The sequence below is a fragment of the Eublepharis macularius genome, chromosome 7, assembly GCF_028583425.1.
Source record: "Eublepharis macularius isolate TG4126 chromosome 7, MPM_Emac_v1.0, whole genome shotgun sequence".
NCBI lineage: Eukaryota > Metazoa > Chordata > Lepidosauria > Squamata > Eublepharidae > Eublepharis > Eublepharis macularius.
In genome coordinates, this window is record NC_072796.1 from 110,587,521 (window position 1) to 110,612,018 (window position 24,498).

General features: G+C 40.2%; 1 protein-coding gene across 3 annotated transcripts in view; it reads left to right on the forward strand.

The window, feature by feature from the left end:
- CPQ (carboxypeptidase Q) overlaps positions 1–24,498 on the forward strand; it is a 255,379-nt gene that overhangs the window by 186,824 nt on the left and 44,057 nt on the right. For all 3 annotated transcript variants that reach the window (XM_054985469.1, XM_054985471.1, XM_054985470.1), the window contains one exon: positions 17,287–17,488. In XM_054985469.1, the coding sequence (XP_054841444.1) occupies positions 17,287–17,488 (202 nt within the window). The remainder of the gene's footprint in view (positions 1–17,286; positions 17,489–24,498) is intronic.

Genomic DNA, 24,498 nt, shown 5'->3' on the forward strand with positions numbered 1-24,498 from the left:
CCATTATTCTAAGCAGTACATCCTTAACTATTTTTAACATGATATGCCCAAACTGTAAGCCTTTGTTTCCATCTTAGATAAACAATTTATCCCAATTTTTCAATTTCAGGTATTTCTATATATCATAAACCATATAGATCATACATTCGTTTATATCAAACAATTTGACTTATTCTCTATATATATTACTCATTCTATCTTTTTATAATAGTTCTATATATCTCTCCTCACGTAGTCAATCAATTTGACCCATCTATATCTTCAGACATTCAGTTTGGTACAAAACTTGTCAGAAAAAAAAGAAAATATTGTTAGTTAATCGCTCCTTATATTTAGTCCTTATAATTAATTATTTTCTCTATGTTCTGTTTGTTAACCTATATATATCTATATATATGTCAATCTATTAATCTGACTGCTTATTAATTCACATTTATCTCTTCTCCCCCCGGTAAAGTCTCCCCCCTCTACTTCAATACTTCAGTAGTTCTCAAACTGCCACAGTTTTCCTCCCACCTCCCATTTCTTCTCCAGGTATTGTTTCAGCTTCTCCCAGTCTGTGTTGAACTGCCCTGAGTCCAGATCTCTCAATTTTCTTGTCATCTTGTCCATTTCAGCCATATACAGCAATTTGTAAGTCCAATCTTCAATAGTTGGCACTTCTTGTACTTTCCATTTTTGCGCATACAAAAGTCTAGCTGCTGCTGTCATATAAAATATCAACGTCCTGTGTTGGGCTGGAATTCCCTCCATTCCCAAGTTCAGTAGCAGGAGTTCTGGGTTCTTATTAATTTGAAATTGTAAAATTTCACTCATTTCTCTTATTATTTCACCCCAGTACTGCCTGGCTACCTCACACGACCACCACATATGATAGAGGGAGCCCTCATGCTTCTTACATTTCCAGCATTTATTAGAAGTATTCAAATTCCCTAGCGCAATCTTCTTTGGTGTCATGTACCAATGATAGATCATTTTATAAATGTTCTCTTTGATATTAATACATGTCGTTGTCTTCATTGTAGTTTTCCACAAGTATTCCCATGCCTCCATTGTTATTTCTTTATTAAAGTTTATAGCCCATTTCACCATTTGTGTTTTAACTATCTCATCCTCGGTATACCACTTCAACAGTACTTGGTATACCTTGGATATTCTTTTCTTATCTTCTTTAAGAAGGGTCTGCTCTAGTTCTGAATTCTCTATTCGTATACCTCCCTTTACAGAGTCCGAATTATATAAGTCTCTGATCTGTCTATACTGGAACCAATCGTAGTTAGGTGATAGTTCCTCTTGTGTCTTTATTCTAAGTTTGGATGCTTCAGTTTTAGTTATTTCTTTATACGTTAAACATTGTTGTTCATTATCAACAGCTCTCGGGTCTATCACCTCATATGGAACCACCCACAAAGGGGTTCCTTCTTGTAGATAAATTCTGTACTTCTTCCAGATTATGTATAAACTTCTCCGAACAAAGTGATGCAGGAACATCGAGTTGACCTTTACTTTGTCATGCCATAAATATGCGTGCCATCCAAATATTTTTTTATATCCCTCTAGGGCTAATAGTTTCTTGTTCTTTAATGTCATCCATTCTTTCAACCAAACTAGGCAGATTGCATCATGATAAAGTCTCAGATTGGGCAGTTGCATTCCGCCTCTTTCCTTTGCATCTTGTAAAACTTTCACTTTCACTCGAGGCTTCTTGCCTGCCCAAACAAAATCTGATATTTTCCTCTGCCATTTTTCAAATTGTTTGGAGTCTCTGATGATTGGTATTGTCTGTAGCAAAAACATTACTCTTGGTAACACATTCATCTTAACTGCTGCAATCCTGCCCAACCATGACAAATTCAATCTATTCCATTTAATCAAGTCTCTCTCTATCTGAGTCCATAGTTTTTCATAATTGTTTTTGAATAGATCTATGTTCTTTGCAGTTAATTCGACTCCCAAATATTTCACTTTACTTGTTACTTCACAATCCGTTGTTTCCATTAACAATTGTTGTTTCTGCTTAGTCATATTTTTGCATAATATCTTTGACTTCTTTTTGTTGATGAAGAAACCTGCCAAGTCTCCAAACTCCTTGATCTTATCTATCACTCTTGGCATGTTCTCCAATGGGTCCTCTACAATTAACATTATGTCATCCGCAAATGCTCTGACCTTGTATGAATAGTCCTTTATTTTTATTCCACGAATTTCATCATCTTGACGTATTTGTATCATCAGAATCTCCAATACTAAAATGAACAACAATGGAGATAACGGGCAACCTTGTCTTGTTCCTTTACTTATCGTCAATTTCTTGGTCAATTCATCATTCACCACAATTGCTGCAGTCTGGTCTCTATAAATTTCCTTAATTGCTCTGATGAACCTTTCTCCCAATTGTAGCTTTTCCATAGTGGCAAACATAAAGTCCCAGTTTAAATTGTCAAACGCTTTTTCAGCGTCAACAAAGAAGAAACCAACCTCTTTGTCACAACGCTTGTCATAATATTCAATAGCATTGATCACTGTCCTTAAGTTGTCTCTTATTTGTCTGTCTGGCAAAAAGCCTGCTTGTTCCTCCTCTATGACTTCCGAGAGCCACCCCTTCAATCTCTCCGCCAATATCTTCGCAAAAATTTTATAGTCATTGTTGAGTAGCGATATAGGTCTATAATTTTTCACATTAGTCAGGTCTTGGCCCTCTTTTGGGATCAATGATATATTCGCTTCACTCCAAGTTTCTGGAATCCTTTGATCCCTTAAAACCCCATTCATCACCTCTTTTAGGAATGGTGCCAGTTCATTAGCCATTGTCTTATAGAATTTAGCCGTAAGTCCATCTGGCCCTGGCGCCTTTCCTAGATTTGCAGATTGTATTGCCTTACTTATTTCCTCGTCAGTTACTTCACTATTCAACTTATTTCTCCAAGCTTCCGAGATTTCTGGAAGTTTGGTTTTCTCCAAATATGACGCTATTGATTCTTTGTTTACTTCTTTTTTATTATACAGCTTAGCGTAAAATTTATAAAAGGCTCTACTAATGGTAGCCTGCTCCAAATACGTTTTGTTATCTTCGCAAATTTTATTTATTATCTTCTTTTCCCTTTTCTTCTTCAATTGCCATGCCAGGTGCTTCCCAGGTTTATTAGCACCCTCAAACGCTTTTTGATTCAGTCTTTTGAGATTCCACTCCAATTCTTTATTGCTCATTGCTGTTAGCTGTTCTTGAAGTATTTTAATTTCCTGGTATACCTTCTTTTTCCCTGGTCTCTTTTTTAGCTGTATTTCTTTGGCTTTTATTTTCTCCTCAATCTCTTGTCTTTTCTCCTCTTTCTTCTTTCTTGCTCTACCATTTAAGTCCATTAGTATGCCCCTTACAACCGCCTTGTAAGCATCCCAAACTTTATTGGTTGGTACTTCTTTATTCACGTTGTATTGTATAAAAAACTTTGTCTCTCTTCTCAGTATTTCCATATTCTCTCTTTCCTGTAACAAGTCCTCATTTATTCTCCATGCTTTCCTTTTTCTCTTTTTTCCAAATTTCCACATAATTGGGTTGTGATCTGAGCCTACCATAGGCATTATTTCTACCTCCTTAGTCCATAATGCTAAGTCTTTTGAGGCCCAGATCATATCAATTCTTGATAATGTAGAATGCCTTGCAGAATAAAAAGTAAACTGTCTGCTTTTAGGATATTCTCTCCTCCATACATCTTCAAGAGTCTCTTGTTGAATCAACTCAAAAAAAAGCTTTGGTAATAGTCCTCTTTTCTTTTGTGCCGTTGTAGTCTTTTTGTCTAGTTCCAAGTCTGTCACTCCATTGAAGTCTCCAGCAAGAATTATCTGGTCGTATACAAGATCGTCTAAATGCTTCCTTAAATCCTCAAAGAAGCTTTCTTTTGCACCGTTAGGTGCATAAAGTCCGACTACCAACACTCTCTTTAAATTCCAAATACATTCCACTGCTACAAATCTAGCTTCCACATCTCTCATAACAAATTTTGGCTGTAGCTCCTCTTTTATGTACAACACCACTCCTCTTTTTTTCTTGTTGGAGGCCGCTACATATTCTTTGCCCAATTTTCCAGATTTTAAATATTTTACATCCTGCTTTCTGATATGGGTCTCTTGCAAACAAACAATGTCACATTTTTGTTTTAGTAGCCAGTGAAAAGTATTTTTCCTCTTATTCGGTGAGTTTAGTCCATTTACATTCCAAGATAATACTTTACACTCCATACTCATGATCTTGTTGGTAAGTCTTTTTCATTGTCCTTAATAAATCGCTCCATCTCTCGCTCAGATCTGATGCGTTTTTTGGCCCCTCCAAACTCAAAGGACACTCCTTCCGGTAACTCCCATCTGTACCTGATTTTCATGTCCTTCAAAATCTGAATTAGCACTTTATATTTTTTCCGGTCCAGTAACACTGATCTGGGCAGTTCCTTCATTATAATAATCGTCTTGCCATCAATCTCCAATGGATCTTGAAACTGTTTTGTCACAATCCTCTCTTTCATATTTCGTGTTGTAAACTGCACAATCACATCTCTTGGTAGTTTCCTCTGGGTTGCTATTCTCGAATTCACACGGTATGCCACATCTAGGATAGCCACAACTTCCTCCTCCTCCTTCCCCAGGTACTCAGCCAACACCTCAGTCATCTGTTCTTGCGCTGACTTTCCTTCCACTTCTGGCAAGCCACGAAAACGTAGCTGCTTCTCCATATGTTTAGTTTCTGCAACTGACATTCTCCCCTTCACCAATCTCATCTCTGTTTGTTGCGTGTCTGCTAAATTCTCCATCGCGTCTTCTACTGTTTTAACTCTCTGCTGCGTTCCTTGTAATTCACTTCGTATTGTTTCCATACCTTTTTTCACTTCTGACAGCTCCGATTTTACTGTCTGTGTAACCTCTTTAACCTCTTTTATCAGCTCCAATTTCGTGTCCTTAAGTTCTTTAATCATATCTAAAAGTTTTTTGTCCAGGTTTTTATCCAGGTTTTCTATTGCCGATTGCCACTCTTTTTTTGACATCGTGGGGCTTGCTTTAGCTCGCTCCCACGAATCCGCTCTCTTCCTTAACTCCGTGGCGTAAAATTTAACGTTTTTCTATTTTAAATGTCCCGGTCTTCTTATAGAAATTAAATTTTAAAGAGTCCAAAATGTCGGGCGTCTTTTCTCTATGGTTTCTCTATGATTTTGTAATCCAAGATGGCCTACTTCCTCTTCCGCTGAAGCCGCGACCCTTCCCCTTTCAAAAATGGCGATTCCCTACTTCCTGCCCTCCAGCAAGGGCCGCTTCTCTCCAGCCACTCTATTGTTATTACGCACTTCCTGTCTCCCGTCTTCCCACAGCAGATCTCGCGATGGTGTCTTTTTCTCACAGCTCCAAAGCCACAGGTATTCAAAACAATAGTCCCATTTCTTTAATAACTTCTTTAAACTTAGTCTCTTTTTAAATTCGATTCCTGCCGAGTCTTCCCCTCCTTTTCACTAGTCTGTTGCAGTTTAAAAATCTACTTTTTTTCCTCTCTGTTTTTATCAATCTGTCCCGTCTCAGAAGATAATGATCTTTACCTTCTCTTCACTTTTCTCAGGTTGTAATCGCTGTTTCGATTTTAAGTTCTCCTCTCAGCTTCTTCCCCCAATCGATGCTTGGGTATGTAGGTCTTATGCCAGCCGAATTGGCCCCAAAACTGCCGCAGAGATTATAGCCGACCCGTCGCAAGGTGGGACCTCAAGGATCGGGGGGAGACTCGTTGTGTAGAGCCCCCCCTCGTCCGAGATCTAGCTCACCCTAGGGTCTTGAGCGTTCTTTGCCTGCTCCCCGCCTGAGAGCAGTCGGCCGCGGGCTATTTTCACCCCGCCGGCCGGTTAAAACGGCAGTCCGGTCAGCTCCGCAAGTGGAGCTGCGTTAGACCTCCATGGATCCCAAACAGGAAGTCATGACAATTTAATTCTAATGTATGTCCTCTTTGATCTGATTAACCTGAAAACATCCAGAATTAAGAAGAAATGGTTTGCTGCATTTTACCGAAACGGGAAAAATGCCCACTCATAGTACATGTAATGTGTAGTTCTACTCTCATTCATCCATCTCATACCTTATGGCTTAGCTTTTGCCTTTTGTAGGCAGGGAACTCAGAAGTACAAGCCATTGGTTTGAAGTCCTTGGAATAAATCAGTGGGCAGGAGATTGCAGTCTCAAAAGGTGGGTGGCCTGGTATCATTTTTCATTTTAAGTTTTGCTTGGGGCAATTGATTTTTACTCCAGATACATAAGCAAACAGCAAATGACAAGCTGGTACACAAGCCAATGATGTTATGCAGAAAGAGTCAATTTGGCTTCCTCATGCAATAAACAAATGAGTTCATTTTATTGTGGGCAGGGGGAGGGCACCATGGCTTTGTTCCAAAATCCTTCCATTAAATGGAAGTAATGGGTTAATTAGCAATGAGCCTCTTGTGTGATGTATTGTCGAAGGCTTTCACGGCCGGAGAACGATGGTTGTTGGGGGTTTTCCGGGCTGTATTGCCGTGGTCTTGGCATTGTAGTTCCTGACGTTTCGCCAGCAGCTGTGGCTGGCATCTTCAGAGGTGTAGCACCAAAAGACAGAGATCTCTCAGTGTCACAGTGTGGAAAAGATGTAGGTCATTTGTATCTACTCAGGAGGGGTGGGGTTGAGCTGAGTCATTCTGTAAGAGTTTCCCAGGGTGTGGAATGCTAATGGCGGGAGGCTTCACTGTATCCTGAGGTTCTTTTGCATATGGATTGGTGCTTGATGTGCTAATCTTCTCTGCAGGGCTATTGTCGGGTGTGGAGTGTTTTGTTGGCCTGGTGTTTTTCAGAACTGGAGCCCATGCTTTGTTCATTCTTAAGGTTTCTTCTTTCCTGTTGAAGTTTTGCTTATGCTTGTGAATTTCAATGGCTTCCCTGTGCAGTCTTCAAACATGTGAGATTTTGTTTTTACCTAGAAGAAAGTGAGCGGTGTGGTTCTATGTTAAACTAGTAATGCAGTTTGGGAGAAGGTGATCTGTGCAGAAGATAATGAAAAGGAGGGAAGATAAGAACAGAAACAGCAGCTGAAACCAGGGGCATAAAACCCGTTTGTTTTCTCTGTGGTTTTCCAGAAGATGCTTTGACCTCCATATTACCTGTACTGGCCTCATTCTTTAGGCAAGCTGCCTTATCCGAAGATGCTTGTTATGGTTATCCATTTGACAACTCTATTAAAACACTACTTTTGAGTTTGGCCGAGATGAAAATGAGGGGGGAGTTTACAATTTTAAAAGTAATCAGGTAGTTATAACATTTAAGTATCATTTCTCCTTTAGTGCTCGAAACACTTCATGCACCTTCTTTCTATGGATTAGAATTTGCACTTCACTTTTTATAACATGATACTAACGAACCATTAGAAGAAATAATACACTTCTTGAAATCCTTCGAAGCCTGCTTGGGAGCAACTTATAAAAGCATATAGTCACATGAAAAGGCTAGAGAGCCACATATACAAATGATAACAACGATGTTAAGTTTATATCCACAAGCTAATGTTTATGTGATTGAATTTTTATAAATTACGATGAGCAAAATATGCCAGTATTCGCAGTGCCATATGCAGAGTCACATCCTCCTAAGTTCATTGACTTCAGTGGACTTGGGAGGGTGTAATTCTGCTTAGGATTCGTATCAGGTAGTCTCTTTGATTATTGGTAAGTGAAGAAATAAGTTTCTTCTTGCTCCTCAAACATGTTAGGAACTCTTCTTCCAAAGAACAAATAGTATTTTTATTACATCATGTAGAAGTCACTGTAGGGTATGAAAGTGTGATATTTTAGAAGATGAATGAATATAACCTCGCTAAGGAGAATACCTCTATTTCTTCTTACTTAACTTCATATATCCACTGTCAGACCTTTTTGAAATATGGTTGATGTACATAGGCACTCTTGGATAATTAATTTATAATGTGGCCCTAAAGATAATAATTTAGATCTGATTCCCAAATTACTGTTTCAAATCATAGCAGTGATTATGCATGTGCCTTAAAGTGCCACATGGGGGTTCAATAAACATCTGCTTCTGGCCAATATAAACGTATGGTGAGATTTCAGCTGTTACTTGCACTTTCTTCTATCTCTTACTATTTTTTCAGCAGTGTTTTTTATGGCAGCTTAACAGGAGGTTTGTATCACTGTGAATCAGTAAGCGGTGCTTTCCATGGTCATAGATCCAGAGGAGTTAGCCGTGTTAGTCTGTAGTAGCAAAATAAAAAAGAGTCCAGTAGCACCTTTAAGACCATTGGATTTTGTTTTTGAAACGTTTCTGTTGATCTCCAACGGGAAGCTGCTGAATTGGAATTCATATACAAATTTGACTCTGTCAAGCTGGGACTGAATAGGGACTATGAATGGTTATCTCATTATCACAGGTAACTGATTTCCTTTACAGAGGCGGGGTCAGGGGGAGTCCAGTGGCACCTGGCGTGGGCTTTCGAGGACCACAGTTCTCTTTGTCAGATGCATCTGGCGGGGAGGACTGTGGTTATCGAAGGCTTGTGCTGCAGTGGAATTGGATAGTCTAGGGGTGCTGCTGAACTCTTTTTGATTTTGCTACTACAGACTAACACGGCAAACTCCTTTGAACCTTTACACAAGCAAACTGATCCCCACACCAAAAGGAGCTGTCTGCATCTCCATATCAAAGGAGTTGTTTACATCCCCCCTCTCCTCCTCCCCCCTCCCCTCCCCTCTTCTCCTCTATATTTGACCAGTTTCCTTCTGCCCTCCATGCATCTGACGGAGAGAACGTGATTCTCGAAAGCTTATGCTACAATAAAATTGGTTAGTCTTAAAGGTGCTACTGGACTCTTTTTTATTTTGAATCAGTAAGGTAACTGAATACAGATAAGGTGATGGTCTAGTGATGCTCAGCATCCCTAACTGTCCTGCACATGTTCGGGAGCTTCTGGGACCTCAGTGCTCCTCCTAGTACACATTGAACAGATGCTACCCTCCTCCCCACTAGTCTCTAGCAAACTATGGCAGAGACACTTGGGACCATGCATTGGGCCTGTGCACCAACCATGTGGCCAGCAGTACAATGAGAAAAGCATTTTCCCATTTAAGAATACCTTTATTGGCATAACACAGTGAGAAATGCATAACGCTCCTCTATGGTCCAGTTTTCTTCCACGGGAGGAGGGAACAGGCAGCATGCCTTGGCTGCATCCACACGTGGTTAGATATTGCATTATTGCTGCTCTGCAGCAGTAGTCACAACTCGATTGGCTTGTCCATACAGAAAATTTTGTTTATTTATATCCCGCTTTTCTCTCCGATGAAGATGCAAAGCAGCTTACATTATATTAAAAAAATATGACACAAACAGGAAAGGTGGAGAGAGGCCAAGCAGGTCTTCCCTCTCTCTGCTAGTTAGTCTTCTGCTCAGATCTAGGTTACAACCCTCAGGCAAAGAGTCAAAGGAGAAGAGCCTTTGTGCTCACTCCTCAGGGCATGCCTAGACCTTAAATACTTGTGAGTAGGGGTGTGCAGGGCCAGGTTGCTTCAGAATGCTTCGGCAAGGGATTTCCGAATCTGGCCCCGATTCAGATATCCCTAATCTTTACGGATCGGGTCCGATTCGGGTAATTTACCCAAATCGGAAACCCGAAGCGCACACCCCTACTTGTGAGCAGAGGAAAATAAACAGCAAGATGTTGGTTGCTGCTAGCCAGCAGGATCTTCCTCTATTCCTCTCCTGCCAGCTGTGAATAATTGCTTTAGTGCAATGATAGCACTGTCAGAACTGTGGCTAGATAAAATCCTTACTCCAGTCTGCCTTCTGCAATTAGACAAAAGTCCATTGTTTCCAAAAAGCATTTAATGAAGAAAAAGATTATTATAGTCCACTGGCCTGAATGCAATATCCAGGTTGGTACATATGCATTGTTACCAATGCCAGGCAAAGCAAGAGATACATATTAAATATCATAGCTGACCCATCCTCCCCCCCCCCCAGTTCTCAAAATATTCCCTTTGAAGCTGCAAAAGTGAAAGCTTCCCCAAGGCCGGTTCTTGGTGGAACGTCGGTAGCCAAAACAATGCTGGTCTGTGAGATAGCTGCCTGGGAACCTCTGCACCTGGGGAAGAAAGCACTGAACACTGAAAGGATTAAATATGGAGTCGGTTAAGCATAGGTATACAAAAGAGCATTCTGATCCTGACAAGCACAGCCTCCAACTATGTATGGATTCAGAGCTGTTTTGAGTGGTAAAATATGTGGATTCGGCTTTCTCCATTCTGGTTGGGGTTGATGGCACAGATAGACATCCTGTAGACCTCCAGCCAGCATTTTCAGGTTATTTAATTACCAGATTTAGGAGATTCTTCCTATAGAAGGGTTCTCAGCATCTCAAAATTATAACACAGTAGCCAATCACACATGAGGAACCGTCTCCCCCCCCCTTTTTCCTGTATCTACTTCTGATTGCCACATCACAAATAGAATAGCCAGAGAGGGCACAGACAAGGACAATGATAACTATCGCAAAGCTATTAATCTGTCGCAGCAAACCTATATAACAGCACCTTAAAAACTAACACATTTATTGTGGCCTAGTTTTCATGAGCTAAAGTCCACATTATTGGATGCATAACAGCATAGTAAATTAATAGCTATCTCTACACAGGTACATGTGGGAAGGAAATGTTTTTAGCATGAGCCAATATTAAAAAACAAAAAAACAAAATGCAAGATACAGCAATAGCTGCCTGCCTCTACTGCTGTCCCTTGTTCCTTAACCCCTCCCCCAGCTAAACACTCCAAATCTTCTCTTTTCCTAACTAATAAAGGCAGCATCCCCTGTACTTTTTGCCATTTGGTCTGATTAACTGTGCTAGGCTAAATTTAGAAATTCAGGTTGACGTTAATTTGTCAGATGTAGACAGAGAATAAAGCCTGTGAGTTGCAGGTTTTCCTCTTCAATATACAGGTTTAGGCATATGTAAGCATATATATATTGTGTTTCCCTGACATTTCTTTCAAGCTAGCAAACTTGCAGTGCTGCATATTTTGTTGGAAACCTGAGTGAGCTGATTATTATTTCGCTATATGGAGAGAGAGAGAGAGAGAGAGAGAGAGAGGATGCTATAATTAGTTTCAGAACTTCCATGCTGACACTCAAAGGGTTGGTATTAAAGCTAAAGATAGCTCATCAATAGAAAACTTAACACAGAGTTCCAGAGACTGTTTTGTTTTGTTTTGTAATGAAAAAAAGAAAAACCCACAAGGAAACCAATTGCAATCTTTTGCCATAGGAAACCCACAAAAATGGCACATCTCCAAATCAAGATCTCCTGGGGGAAAGTGTATTCTCTTCGTACAATAAAAGCTTTATTATTCCGATCTTGGTTATCCAGAACATTCCGTTAACTAGCATTGACTAGATTGTAACCTCTCCCCTTCAGTCATCGCACCCCTGTGTCTTCAGACGTTCACATGGCCCACTCCCGCCTCTCCAGCTGGCCATCTTGATGCCTCTAGCTGTTGGTGGGCTTCAGGCAGCCGGCTGACATCATCCCCAGGTGCCTGCTCCCCACTCAGTCTGCCTCAAGTTGTTGGGAGCTCGCTCTGAGAGAGGTCTTCCAAACAGGCTTCCTTTCATCCTAGTGCACGAGGCTGGCAACTGGTGGGAGACTTACCCAGTGAGGGGCAGGGGCATGCCAGTAACATAATGGCATTGGAGGCAATGTGCTGATGTCCCAGTGTAGTAGGATTTGGTTGCTAGAAATTCTTCTGGGTAGGGGCTAGGACAGAGCAATAAGTTTGAGTTTCTGGCACATTTAATTCGCTGGCAATCCCCATTCCCCATGAGTGACAGATAACAAAACTTTTACATAAACGAACCCTTGATGTCTGTCATAAATTATTCACTTTTCCTCAGCCACACAAAGAGGTAGTAATCAGCCTGTTACTTAAACCATGCTTAGACAAAAATGATGTAGACAAACAAATAAATATATAGGGAGCTAGCTTGTCAGTTTATGGAATTCAAGTTACTCTGATTTCATCTCCCACCCCTTGCTGCAAGAAATCCAAGGTCTCTTGGTTCAAAGGTTTTTATTGAAAGATTATATTCAAAGTACAGGTGTCCATAAGTATCCAAAGGCATGGAAGCTTCTGGCTGACAGCGAAGCTTTGTTGGGAATGACGTGTTAGTTACAAAAAGCAATATATCAAAACCTCCCTCTGTTTCCCCCCCAATGCCCGGCTACAGTTGATGCCTGGGAAGGCGAGGGATGCTCCTCCAAGGTCGATGTCTAGTCCTGGTAGATAAGGCCTTCCTGCCTCCCTGGGAACACAGTTGTGAACCTGTGGACAGAAAACACTGGAAAACTACAGCATGAGAAGCATCTGAAAACAATATGGAGTTACTGTGGGTAGCAGGCCTGACATAGCTTAAGGTAAACCTTGGACTGGTGCACCACTGTCCCTTCATCAAGTTCTTGAGGGTGCAAATATGGGTGTGGTAGGTATGGCTGTATTCTTGAGGGACTGACTAATCTCCATCTGGGGCACAAAATGTATTTCACTACACATGAGAACCACGAAAGTGGACTTCTCAGTTAAAGAGCACAGAAGTCTGAACACCTGCACAAAGCCTTCTGCAGGCACAGAAGGGGAATAAGGATGCACATCACCAGTCCTTTGGTTTGGCAATCCGTAATAAACATCTGGATTAACCAACCTGGTACAGAAGGTAGGCCTTCTGCAATCTGAGATGCTTGAGTTGGCATGCTTGCCCTCCCACTTTGGATGTCAGTGTGGCTGCCCACAGCCCTGCCCCGAAGCATTTTGTACTTCTTTCCTAGTTTGCTGTCATCATGTACCATGGTGGGAAATTTGCTATTAAAAGTGTCACATTGTTGTCAGAGGCAGGAGTGTGGATTATTCCCTGACGAAAACGATTATCTCAGTGGACTGATATTTTAATGAGCTTGCATATTTGAATGAGTCTTCCAATATGAGGAGAGACAGAGGAAACAGCTGAGCCCGCAGTTAATCTTTGGCTCATACAGCCGCTCTAGACTCTTGACTTAAATTACCTAGGAGAACATAGCCCGGGCTGAGCTTGTTTTGACAAACAGCAGGTATCTTTTCACTGTCTAAAAGGAAATGAAGGATGGCACAAAACATCTTTTTCCTCCTTACACACACACATAAGGAATTTAATGTTTTGTTACAGATCCTAAAGCAGTGTGCTAATAGCAGAACAGTCATTTTCTAAAAGGATTTGCATTACTTTCCCTTCCAGAGCCACTGAACACATGCCTGAAGATTATTCATTCCATCCAAACAGACAAAAGTCATGAAAGAGGGCCTTCAAAAGACAAAAAAGCTGTTTTCACATCTGTGACCTGTTTTGCTTTGTTTTCCACAGCAAAGTTTCTTAGCAGAGACATTTTGTTTTGAATGCATCTCCCAACATGTGCTCAAAATTAAGCGGTTACAATAATACATGAAGAATGGTAGGATGGGGGTGTAGCCATATCATGTGCTAAGGGTGGTTTGTGTTCTTGGTTTAATATTAGAAACATATGTGAATGGTTATAGAAATGGATTTCTATTGAAGAATGCCATGTTACCAACAGCTTATAAAACTGTATCATAGTAAAACTTATTTTTCTCTTTGAGTTGGAATTCCAACTAGGTTAAAACCAGCTCTGCATTAGCTTGATTCTGTCCCCACCCCATGCTTATTTGCAAGTTCCCTTCTTCCCCTCACATTGCTTCTCCCCTCACCTAGTGTCAGATTGGCCTCTAACAATCTTCGTTGTTAGCTGCACTTAGTCAGTTCTGGTTTGTATATTGCAAGTCAGAGAGCTTGTTTTGAAACTGTACTTTACAAAGGTCCATAAAAAATACATGAGCTAGATGCTTAGACTTTTGTGTTTGCAAGCCGTCACCAGCATTGCATCCAGAATTAAAAAGCAGACATTTCCCAGAAGCATTCACAAAACAGCAAGAGACAGTGATTGTTCTAAACCTGTACCAGGATGCATAACTGTGGCACATAGTACTGCTAACTAACCAGGTTTTCTTACTTCTGGACTGTTGCCATATTTTTGAGTGAGTAAAGGCCAGAATTTGGTGTACAAACCACCAATTTTAAAGTACAAACCAACAGAATAGTAATTTTCACACATGACCACCAGGAAAAGAAGCCAGGCTGTCCAGGTAGTCGCACATGTCATTCTTTGTGCTGCTGATATGCCGGCTTCATGAGAAGTATACTTTCTTCACAGTTGCACCTCACAAATTCTGTAGCATGATTATTTTTAGAAGTAGCTGCGACTTAATAGTGCTTGGACCCCAGTGCATTAAAAAGCATAGTTTCAGCAGTAACCACTGCAGAGATATTAGCTCATGTGATACTGGGAGGACGTATTAGCAAAGCCTTAATAGAGTCACAATACACAAGGCCTCAGATAGGCAACAATCTTAGGAAATCCACAAGCCCACCTTCCATAGGAACATGCCTAGCCAGCAGGAGGCAGTCTTAGTGATTCTAGGATCTCATGGAAAACTCGAGGATGGGGACCCAGAATCACTGGGGCAGTACAGGGGAGGAATCCAGCTGTAGGACAGTGGGGACCCCAGCCACCCTACAGCTGATTGTCCTGCCCAGCTGCCTGAATCAGGCACTGCAAGTGATCTGCTGTAGGACAGTTAGGGTGCCTTTTGCCCCACAACTGAATCCACCTCTCCCTCATCTGAATTTCAAGCAGCATCGAGGATCAGTGGCACCTCCACGGCTTTAGGTAGGGGTGTGCATCAAAAAAAACAATGCGGGTGATCCAGATCTGAGTTTCAGGGATACCAAAACAATTAGAGGATTAGATCCTCTAATCCAGTTAGAAAATCCCCAATTTATCCTTCCATTATTCCCTAATGAGGAAAACTATCTGGAGGGCTGGAGGGGGTCATTTTTCAAGCAAGCTCAATTCTCCATTTTTTTTTAATGAGGGAAACATTTCTAAGGTTCCAGGCAAAGGGAAACCTTAAGCAAAGGCAACCCCTGGCCAAAAGCCAGTCCCAAATGCAAATCCCACTCCCATGCAAATTGAACCATCAAAGCCCAACAGAACTAAAGTGAAGGAAGGGAACCAGTGTCCAACCAGAGAATCCCAATGTAAAAGCAGAGAATCTGGGGCTGAAGGGGGGTACGGAGGATGACGCTTGCTAGAACTGTGGCTTTTAAAAGGCGGCTGCTGGTGGCTTGAAAAGTTCTTTTGGAAATTGATGAGGGTGGAGGAATCTGCCTGCAGCCTCCTGTCCCCTAACAGACTCATGCTGCTCTCCTGCCATGGTACAAAGCTTGCCTCCACTTCATGCTGCTGCCCACTTGCTCACTGGCTGCTGTTCTGTCCCCAATAAACCTTGAGGCTCGTACCACTCTCCTGCCATGATACAAAGCTTCCTCCACTTTGCACCACTGCCTTCTCGTTTGTGCCACTGCCTTCTCACTCTCTGCTACTCTGCCTCATCATGGCTGCCTGCAGCTGCCTGCAACCAAATAATCCAGCTCAGCAGAGTTTGGTTCTCTAGATCCAATCCAGGATTATTTTATGTGATCCAGCATAGCTGGATTATGCTGGATCAGCATAAATCTGGTTATAAAACCGGATCATGAATCCTGGATTGCACACCCCTGGCTTCAGGGCAGTGGCTGGAGCAGCTGGCTATAGAATGGTGGGTCCTCCCAGTGTGAGGCTTGGGGCAGTTGCCCCAGATGTCCCATGGCTGAATCTGTCCCTGATAGTCTGAACTGTGAAAAAACTGTGTGTAACTTGGTCACTTGTATGTGTAACTTGGTCATAAAACTGGCTTATGCTGATTCAGTCAATAAATCAATAAATCTGAGGCTGGCAGTGGCTCTCAAAAGTCCTGCATGGGTCCCATATCACCAACTACCTGCTTTATGGCTGTATCCCTGTATCCCTTAATGGCTTTCTTAGCATAAACAAACTTATTTAGATCCTCAAGGCAAAGCAAATGTTAAATTACATGCCCTTTTGTGGAACTCTTAAAGGAACTGGGAGCATTAAGCCAGGACTGATGTATGACCACTATAGTCCGGTGAGTCACAGACTCAACCTGGTACCAATGTATGTGCCTTTCTTTTGAATCTGAATATATTTGCTTGTATAGCTGGAAATAATAAGAACAAAAACCTAAAATAAAACATGCTTTCCTGGTGTTCATAAAATTCAGCAAAGCTTATTCTGCCATGATGAAGCTGTTCAGTTTGGTAATAACTGCTTGTCTCAGAATATTATCAAGAGGCAGATTTAATTAATATTTGACTAGAACTTGGAAAGAGGTATGTGCTAAGTATTTAATTATATTTCAGTGATTGTTTAGTAAGTGATGCTAGAAATATTGCTCTCCACTTGACAGGGCAGAGAATTGCTTATCTAAATAATGCTTATTTTCCCTGATACAATCTTTAGACTGTTTCAGTAGAACAATAGAGTTTACAGCCTTTGATTATCTAGAACACGTGTATGCAATTCATCTAAGTTATTCTGAGAGACTTCCTATCAGCAGCTCTCTTCATTGAGCTCCAAAACTGATTTTTAAATATCCCTTGAGTTTAAAAAGCAATTTGGAGATTTGGTATTGGCACAAAAAAGGGAGGAAAACTACAGCTACTGCTCATGAGCTGTTTTCTAAGTGAGTTTCTGTTTTGATGGCTGTTTCTTTCCAAACCCTCAAACTGCTTTTTAAACTTTGAGAACTTGAAAAACCTATTTGCAAGTTATCAGTGCTGCTTAATAGGCAGTGTCTCAAAATAACTGTGCAAACTCCTTAGCATTGTACCTATTGTTTTTCTTTTAATATGTAATAATACAGATTATTTTTATAGCACTTTAGAGCGCTCAAAGCACTTTGCATGCATTATCTTAACAAGCTTTCCAAAGACTCTGTAAAATAGGTTAATACTATTATCCCCATATTGAAAGTAAAGTGCTAAGAGATATAGCTTGCTTATGGATGCCCGCGCCCAAGGAGTTCACCGCTGAACAAGATTTCAACCAGGGGCTTTCTTATTCATACTTCACCATTACACTGGCTCTCAGCAGGGCTCTTTGGGGCTTACACTTATTTCCTGTCTAATTCCTTCTGGGCAGAAGAAGCTAACAGTTGCCCATATGATTGCTTCGAAAGCATTGCTTTGCAAACATATGTAAACTAAAAGGTTTTCCTTTATATTTTCAGGTTAACATCTCTAACTTCGACATTGTGATGGAATCCGATGAAGGGACTTTCACACCGGCTGGTTTGGCTTTCACAGGCAGCGATAAGGCTCGTAATATCATGAAGGAGATCATGAAATTGCTGCAGCCTATCAATGCTACAGGTGTCTTTGAAGAGGGTGGAGGGACTGACATTAATTACTGGATACGAGATGGAATACCAGGTGAGATTTTGGAATAAGTTTTATTAATGGTTGGCTTGCCCCACTGATTCACATTATTTTCTGGCTAGTCTGCTTCTGCGGCTGCCCTGTATATGACAATATTTTTTCTTGAATAGCACTTGATCAGAAATTAAATTGGTATGTATCCCAAGGCTATCATGCAGAAGTTTGCCAATAATGGCTTTTTCACTCATTTTCACCTAATTCCCCTCCGTACTCCAGCTCCACACCCCATACCATGTGGCTTTTGTCCAGGTAGACTCATGAGCTTTTTGGTGGTCAAAGGGGATCCCTTTTCTTTTTTTCACCAATGGACAAGCTAGCTGGATCCAAGTTCCAACCCAATGTATGCTTGAGCTTCTGTTTAGGAAATGTTTAGATGGTGATGCAAGGGCAATATGCCTACAATCTTCTTTTAGTCTTTAAAGTTAATAATCATTTCTAAGATTGATAATCTTTTCTAGACCAGTGAATTACAATGATTATGCTTGAATCGGGGCGGGGGGCAGGTATGTATCTAAAAATAACCCATTCCCTCCCACATGTGAAGTTCTATGTGTATAGTAGAGTCCCTCTTCTAGGAGTCTTAATAGAGTTTGTCTCCATCCCTTAGCTCAAAATTCCAAAGGTGCCCTTTAAGAGCCTGTGGGCACCTATGGAATTCTGACACAGTATTGTGAGTGCAACCACAAAATGGCTGCCATAGGAGTTGAAGCCAGCCACAAAATGGCTGCTGCAGCTTAACTTCAGTCACATAATGAAGATCCTTGTTTTATAGTGGCAGCTGCTGGCAAAACAACATTTTTAAAGAACTGCACAGCCAATCAAATCTTCAGTAGGCAATCAGATGCCAGGCTGGAAAAAAAATGGCCCATTTTCTTTAAAAAATGGCAGGAACCAAGAAAGGTGTCGGAGGGCACCAAGGCATCCTTACACACCACACTGGGGACCCTGCCTTACTTGTGTGATCATTACCTTTACCACGAGACCTTCCATCCTTCACATGGAAGTATCTGGTGATCCCACACCTTCCCCAAGCCACACCATACAAGATGCTTTCACAAAGAACATGTCTAGCCTTTGCAAATGGGAGCAATCGCTAAATATTGGGACACAAATATAAGGGAGGGGTGTTGTCTGAAAAACTAAAAGTACCAGCTCTCCTCAAAGAACTTCTGTTGCTGCAATTGGCATTCTGTTCAAAAGAGGAAGCTTTGGAAATCTTGGAATGATTCACACTCTGCTGAGCTGTGAGAATATAGCAGGCCAGTGAATAGTTATGGTACGTAATACCACAGCTGTTTAACTGTGTGCATTGTAACAGCTTCCATGATTATATCCAATTTAAACATGCCATGAAGTGTCGACACTTCATCAATTTCATTTAAAATATTTTCCTGAAAATTCACTCAATTAATTTGATGCCTGTGATGTTTCTTTTAAAGCCCTTGGAATCATTTTAGGAGCATTTTTTGTCACAAATCTAGTAATAGAAATTTCATTCTCCTATAATTAATTTCCTCATTGTGTTCAGAACAATGCGTCCACAGCTTCTGTATCCAGTATTGCAATATACTTTCACTAGTACTCTTTGGGTACTGACAACACAGTGTTCCATTTTTTATAACTATTTTATCCAATGGTCTCTGAATTTATGCTATTTTTTACCTGTTTTGCTTTCTTTTCAACTCCAGTTTGCCATTCTTTTCTTTATATGAGCAGCCATAAATGGATGGCTTCTTTGGATTTCCAGAAATGGTAACAATGGCTTAGATCCAAATGCTTCTGGCATTAGTGGGCTACAATAGGAAGAGGGCAGAAGGAAAGCCCCGTTTCATCACACAAGCAGAGCTTTGTTCCTGGTTCTTTGGAAATAAGCTAATGCTAAATAATATACGCTGCTCGCCTCTCTGTTCATCATGGCAGTTTACACAGGGGCAATGTTTTAGTGCTCGAAACATTTGCTTTAGAGCAATTCACCTCACTGAATTGGCTGCAGCTCAAATGAGACTATTCAACTTATTGAGAGAGCAATCCTAAGCAGGTCTTCTCAGAATCCTACTCGAATCTCTTCAAAGGGAAAAAATGTTTCTTTGGACGGCACTACAAGAGGCCTGAAGAGGCCCAGCATTTTGTCAGCAGTTGCAGATCTCTTTATAGTAAGGTGATCTTTTTATAAAAACAGAAACAATATTCTGTTCTTAATTGTATGTAAGTACTCCAGGATGTATATATTTGGGTGGTCTTTTCCTTTCCAAAAATGCAAACCAAATGCAGTTTGGGCGAAATAAAATTAGCTAAATCTTTCTTTTGATTTCTGTAGAGCATCATCCCTGAGAGAGAACATAGTTCTATTACACCATAATCATCTTCAATCCATTTCCTTCAATTTATCTTTTATTTTTGAACTTCAGTTGTTCAGAAGACATTTTTATTGCTCCACACATATGTTTTAATCCACAGGCTCTGTTCAGTTCTTGCAAGGAGAACACAATGCTTTGCACTCAGCAGTAAAACTGTCTTGCTTTCTTGATATCCTTGGTAAGAAAGGCTTGCTGTGATCCCAGGTAGACAAACGTTCTAATAGTTTCAGCAAGTAAACAAGGCATTCAGTGCAAGAAGAGGAAGTTCCTTCTTTTCCCCTCTATTAAGCAAGTACTGAAATAAGACAGCACTTGAAAGAATCTTCTACTAGCAAGAGGTGCTAGAAATAAACATACCCTATAAACCGGAAATACTCCTGTTAAATATAATACCGGAGGAGCTAAATAGGGAAAATAGATATTTGATAATATATATAATAACAGCAGCAAGAATAGTATATGCCAGATACTGGAAAAACACAGATACACCAACAAAAGAAGAATTAATAGAGAAAGTCTTAGAGACGGCAGAAATGGATACACTGACAGAATTAATAAAAGAAATAAATGGACATGATGGAAAACAAAAATGGACCCCGTTTTATAGATGGGTTAAACGGGAGTATAAAATAGAGACATAACTATATATTAGCAGAATACAATCAAATGAATGAGCAGACTAAAGAAGTACTAGAATTAAAGAATGCAGACTTATAGTGATAATTGCGTAGTGAAAATAGTATCATTATGATGGAACTGTAGAGATGAAATGGAATGTATGATTTACAACACGTATCCAAAGAATGTAAGACTTTTGATTAATTTTGTTATTAGACTAAGATGGAACTAAAACAAATAAAAAATATTTAAGAAAGAAAGAAAGAAAGAAAGAAAGAAAGAAAGAAAGAAAGAAAGAAAGAAAGAAAGAAAGAAAGAAAGAAAGAAAGAAAAAGAAAATCTACTAGGCCACCAGCTAACTATGTAGAGGGCACTAATCTACCTTTCTACCAGTTTTTAGCTTTAGGAGTTACCCCCCCACCGGAGAACTTAAGTAGTTTATTAATTTGTTTAGTTATCTAACAGTGCAATCCTAAGGAGAGTTACTCCAGTCTAAGCCCATTGAAATCAATGAGCTTAGACTGGAGTAACTCTCCTTAGGATTGCACTGTAAATATTATATTCTACCTTCTGACCCATTAAAGGGAGCTCAAAGTGGCTTGCAAACAGCTTAGCAGGCACAATACAAGAATATTTAGAACTAAGAAAATAAAAAGCAACATCATAGTAGTCCCCAGTTACCAAAAGTGTGGGAGATCTACTGTAAGGCAGCACAAAATTAGCCTCCACCAGCAAGCACTCTTAAGCAACACTGCTTTGCAGTGCATCCTAAACCTTGCCAGTGAGGTAGCTCTCCTCACAGCCTCCATTAATAATTCATTGGGACTGAGAAATAGATAAATATCTACCAAGCCAGAAGCAACATTGGATCCTAAAAAATCATCGAGTTGTCTTTGATAAGTTGATGGATATGTACAAGGGATAGAACAGAAAAGGGGAACAGAGGTTGATGAGTGGTAGGGGGGAAACCACCATGTGGGACAATGGGCTTTTCCACACACTCAATTTATTCCTGATTTTCTTAGCAGTCAATCCTCAAGCATCGGAATTTATTTCATTATGGTTCTTGAATTTTTATAGTTGTTTTATTTTGTTCCACTCATGCCTTAGATAATCAGGAGTTTCAAGTGAGGGTGCTGTCATTGGTGGAATCATTGGTGATGTCATAACACCCTCCTTTTATTTTTTGCGCATGCTTACATTAATTAATGTAATACATCACATTAATAAATCAGCAAGGGCTGATTTTTTTTTAAAAAAATTGAAAATTAATTGGGAGCGAGTGCATGCTTTGCCCACGCACACATGCGAGTAGGGGGAAAAGGTGAGTGCTGTGTCCCCCCTCCTGTCAAGAGGGGAGGACCCTCCCTGGCTACAGCTAGCTATCTCTTTGGCTTATATTAGAGCAGCAGCAGCTTGCAGTTTTGTTGTTGTTTAGGCTACTGGGACACAACGAAAATGAACTTTGCACTCAAAACACAGCCAAATCAACCAATATTGTTTACCACCACAAAATGCCCTCTGGAATAAAACAGCCTTCCTGAATTTTGCCAGTGAAGGGGCCTACCACACACACTCAGGTAGGCCATTCCTGAGGAATGGACCTGCCACGAGTATGTTCGACGTGTTGAACATGTTTACTGAGAAATTCAGGGCATCCTTAATAAAACCATGTCATATGAAAATACAGATGGAGAATCACATAGTTTGATCACCTGTGTCAAAACACTCTTGCCTGTGAACAGTAAGCAATTTAAATAGCAGGCTTTAGCCTCAATGTGTTAATATTCTAAGTATCAGAATTTTCAGCATGAGAGAGAATTCAAACATACAACCCTCCCTCCCCAATCTGCCCTCTGAAATCATATAATTATCAAATGAGATATTTCCAATAAGCTTCAGTCATGCAATATTGGACATGAGCTGTTTCTTTGATACCTCTGTAATTCAGAGATGTATGTCCAGAATTGTATGCAGAAATAATTTTATTTTACTGCTATTAATCTAATTAGTGCTTTGTGGTGTGTAAGTATACAACTAAGCTTGGAACCTGAAAGTATCAGGATTAAAACTCCCACATCAGCACAATATCTTTGTATAGTTAAGGAAGTCATTCTCTCTTGACTTTGGCCTCATCTATCAGGATAATTCTAGCTCAGTTAACAGAATTGTTGTAATGTTTTCCAATAGGATAATAAATGTGAAATACAAAAAGTAAGGGTTTCAGTCCAAACAAAGTTGACCACTTTTAAGTTCCATTGGTTTTGATGGGAGAGAGCAATGCACATGCTTGAACACCTAACTGAAAATTACATTTTCCCCAGGGATATTCCCAGCTCAGGTTGTGTGAGATGTGTTCTGAAACTCTATGCTTCCCAGGCATGTACAGTTCCTGTTTGGATCGGAACAGTGACATGCAGTGAGGGAGGGCTTACATCTTCTCCCTGTGCCATTTTAGGGGGGCAAACAGAAGTTCCCAGGGGATATTTCAGGTTAGGAAATAAGAGTGGGGGGAAATAAGCCCTATTTATATATGTGCCATTGCCCCAAAATTAATTGGGCCCACACTCACCTTGGAAGCATGGAACATCATAACAAACCTCTCCACCCAAGTTCGGGACATTCCCAGGTTGAATGTAACACATAGACCATGAGATAGGGAAGCCAGTCAGTGGTTGGCAACTGTTGGGAGTCTATGGGGATGGAGACATGAGGGAAGACATGATGGAGACATCATAGTGAAGGTAAAACCATAGAGCAGGTGACCTGGCAACGTTACTCTAAGATGAATGGAACTTAAATGTGTCTCATTGTGGTTGGATTGTGCCCTTGATATTCTTGCAAGGAACATAAGAAACAGTGCAGGCTTGCTCTCCTTGTCATTATATGACTGTAGAATCCAGATGTTATTTCCATACTTACATTTGTTTTGAAAGGCAAAATGTTTATTCAGAAAACCTAACTTTAATAGAAAAGTTCTAATTTTAAAAGTCATGTTTCCAAAGAGCATTTTACTGCCATGTATTCGTGTTTAAGTTTTTTTAATACTGGGGTAAAAAAGTGAGAAAGTTCTAATATCTTGAAAGCGAAAGGTTTTGTGGTGAGGTGATGTCTGTTCCAGCAGACGGCAGGTCTATGCCCTTCTCAAGAGCTGTTTCCCCAAGAATTTGCACATATGTGTGTGTAATGAGCCTTCATTAACCTGGAGATTATAAACTCCACCTTTCATCTAATACAGCTGTCCACTTTAGTTTTATGAAGCTCTGATAAAAATTCTCCTCCCATTCCTTTAAGCTAATTCAGTCCAATAGGTTATGAGAAGAACAGTTTTATTTTGAGCCAATATTTACTGACAAACATGATTATCCTTAGACCTTGTTGTCTTACTAACCTAATAAACTTGGATATCCCAAGTGATTTTGTATGTATGAGTTTAAACATTAATCTTGTGTGAATTATGGTCATCCTTTGGAAAGTTCTGACATTTCTCACTATAGCATCAAAATCCATGGCACTAAAGAAATTATTACCATTTAAAGATGAAAAAATTACAAAGTCACTTGTTCATGACCACAGAGACATAGAAGTTTGGTACTATTCCACCAGCAATTAGCTTTGAAATTGGAAAGCAGAAAACCTCTGGCAATGGTTGTAAAATGTATAGCTGAAATAAACCACAAAAAATCTCTTTTCTGGATAAAGTTTCCAGATTTTTTAAGTTAGGAAAACCCCAGTCTCTCTGCTCCCCCATTCTTTCAATAATATCATTTCATCCTTTACAAAAATCTGCTTTAAAATTACACTTCACAGTGTAAACCTTTCAAGTTAGCTTATTCTTGATCATAAAATACCATGTGTGGTATATTTTCATACACACTAGAAATGGGCATGAACTGAAATACGAACCAAAGTTTGTCATGAACCTGGCCGTTTTTTGGTTCACAAACCGGCAGTTCGTTGGAGGGTATTTCTGACAACCCGCAACAAACCACTATGATTTTTAGACCAGTTTGTTTGGTTAGTTTTTCG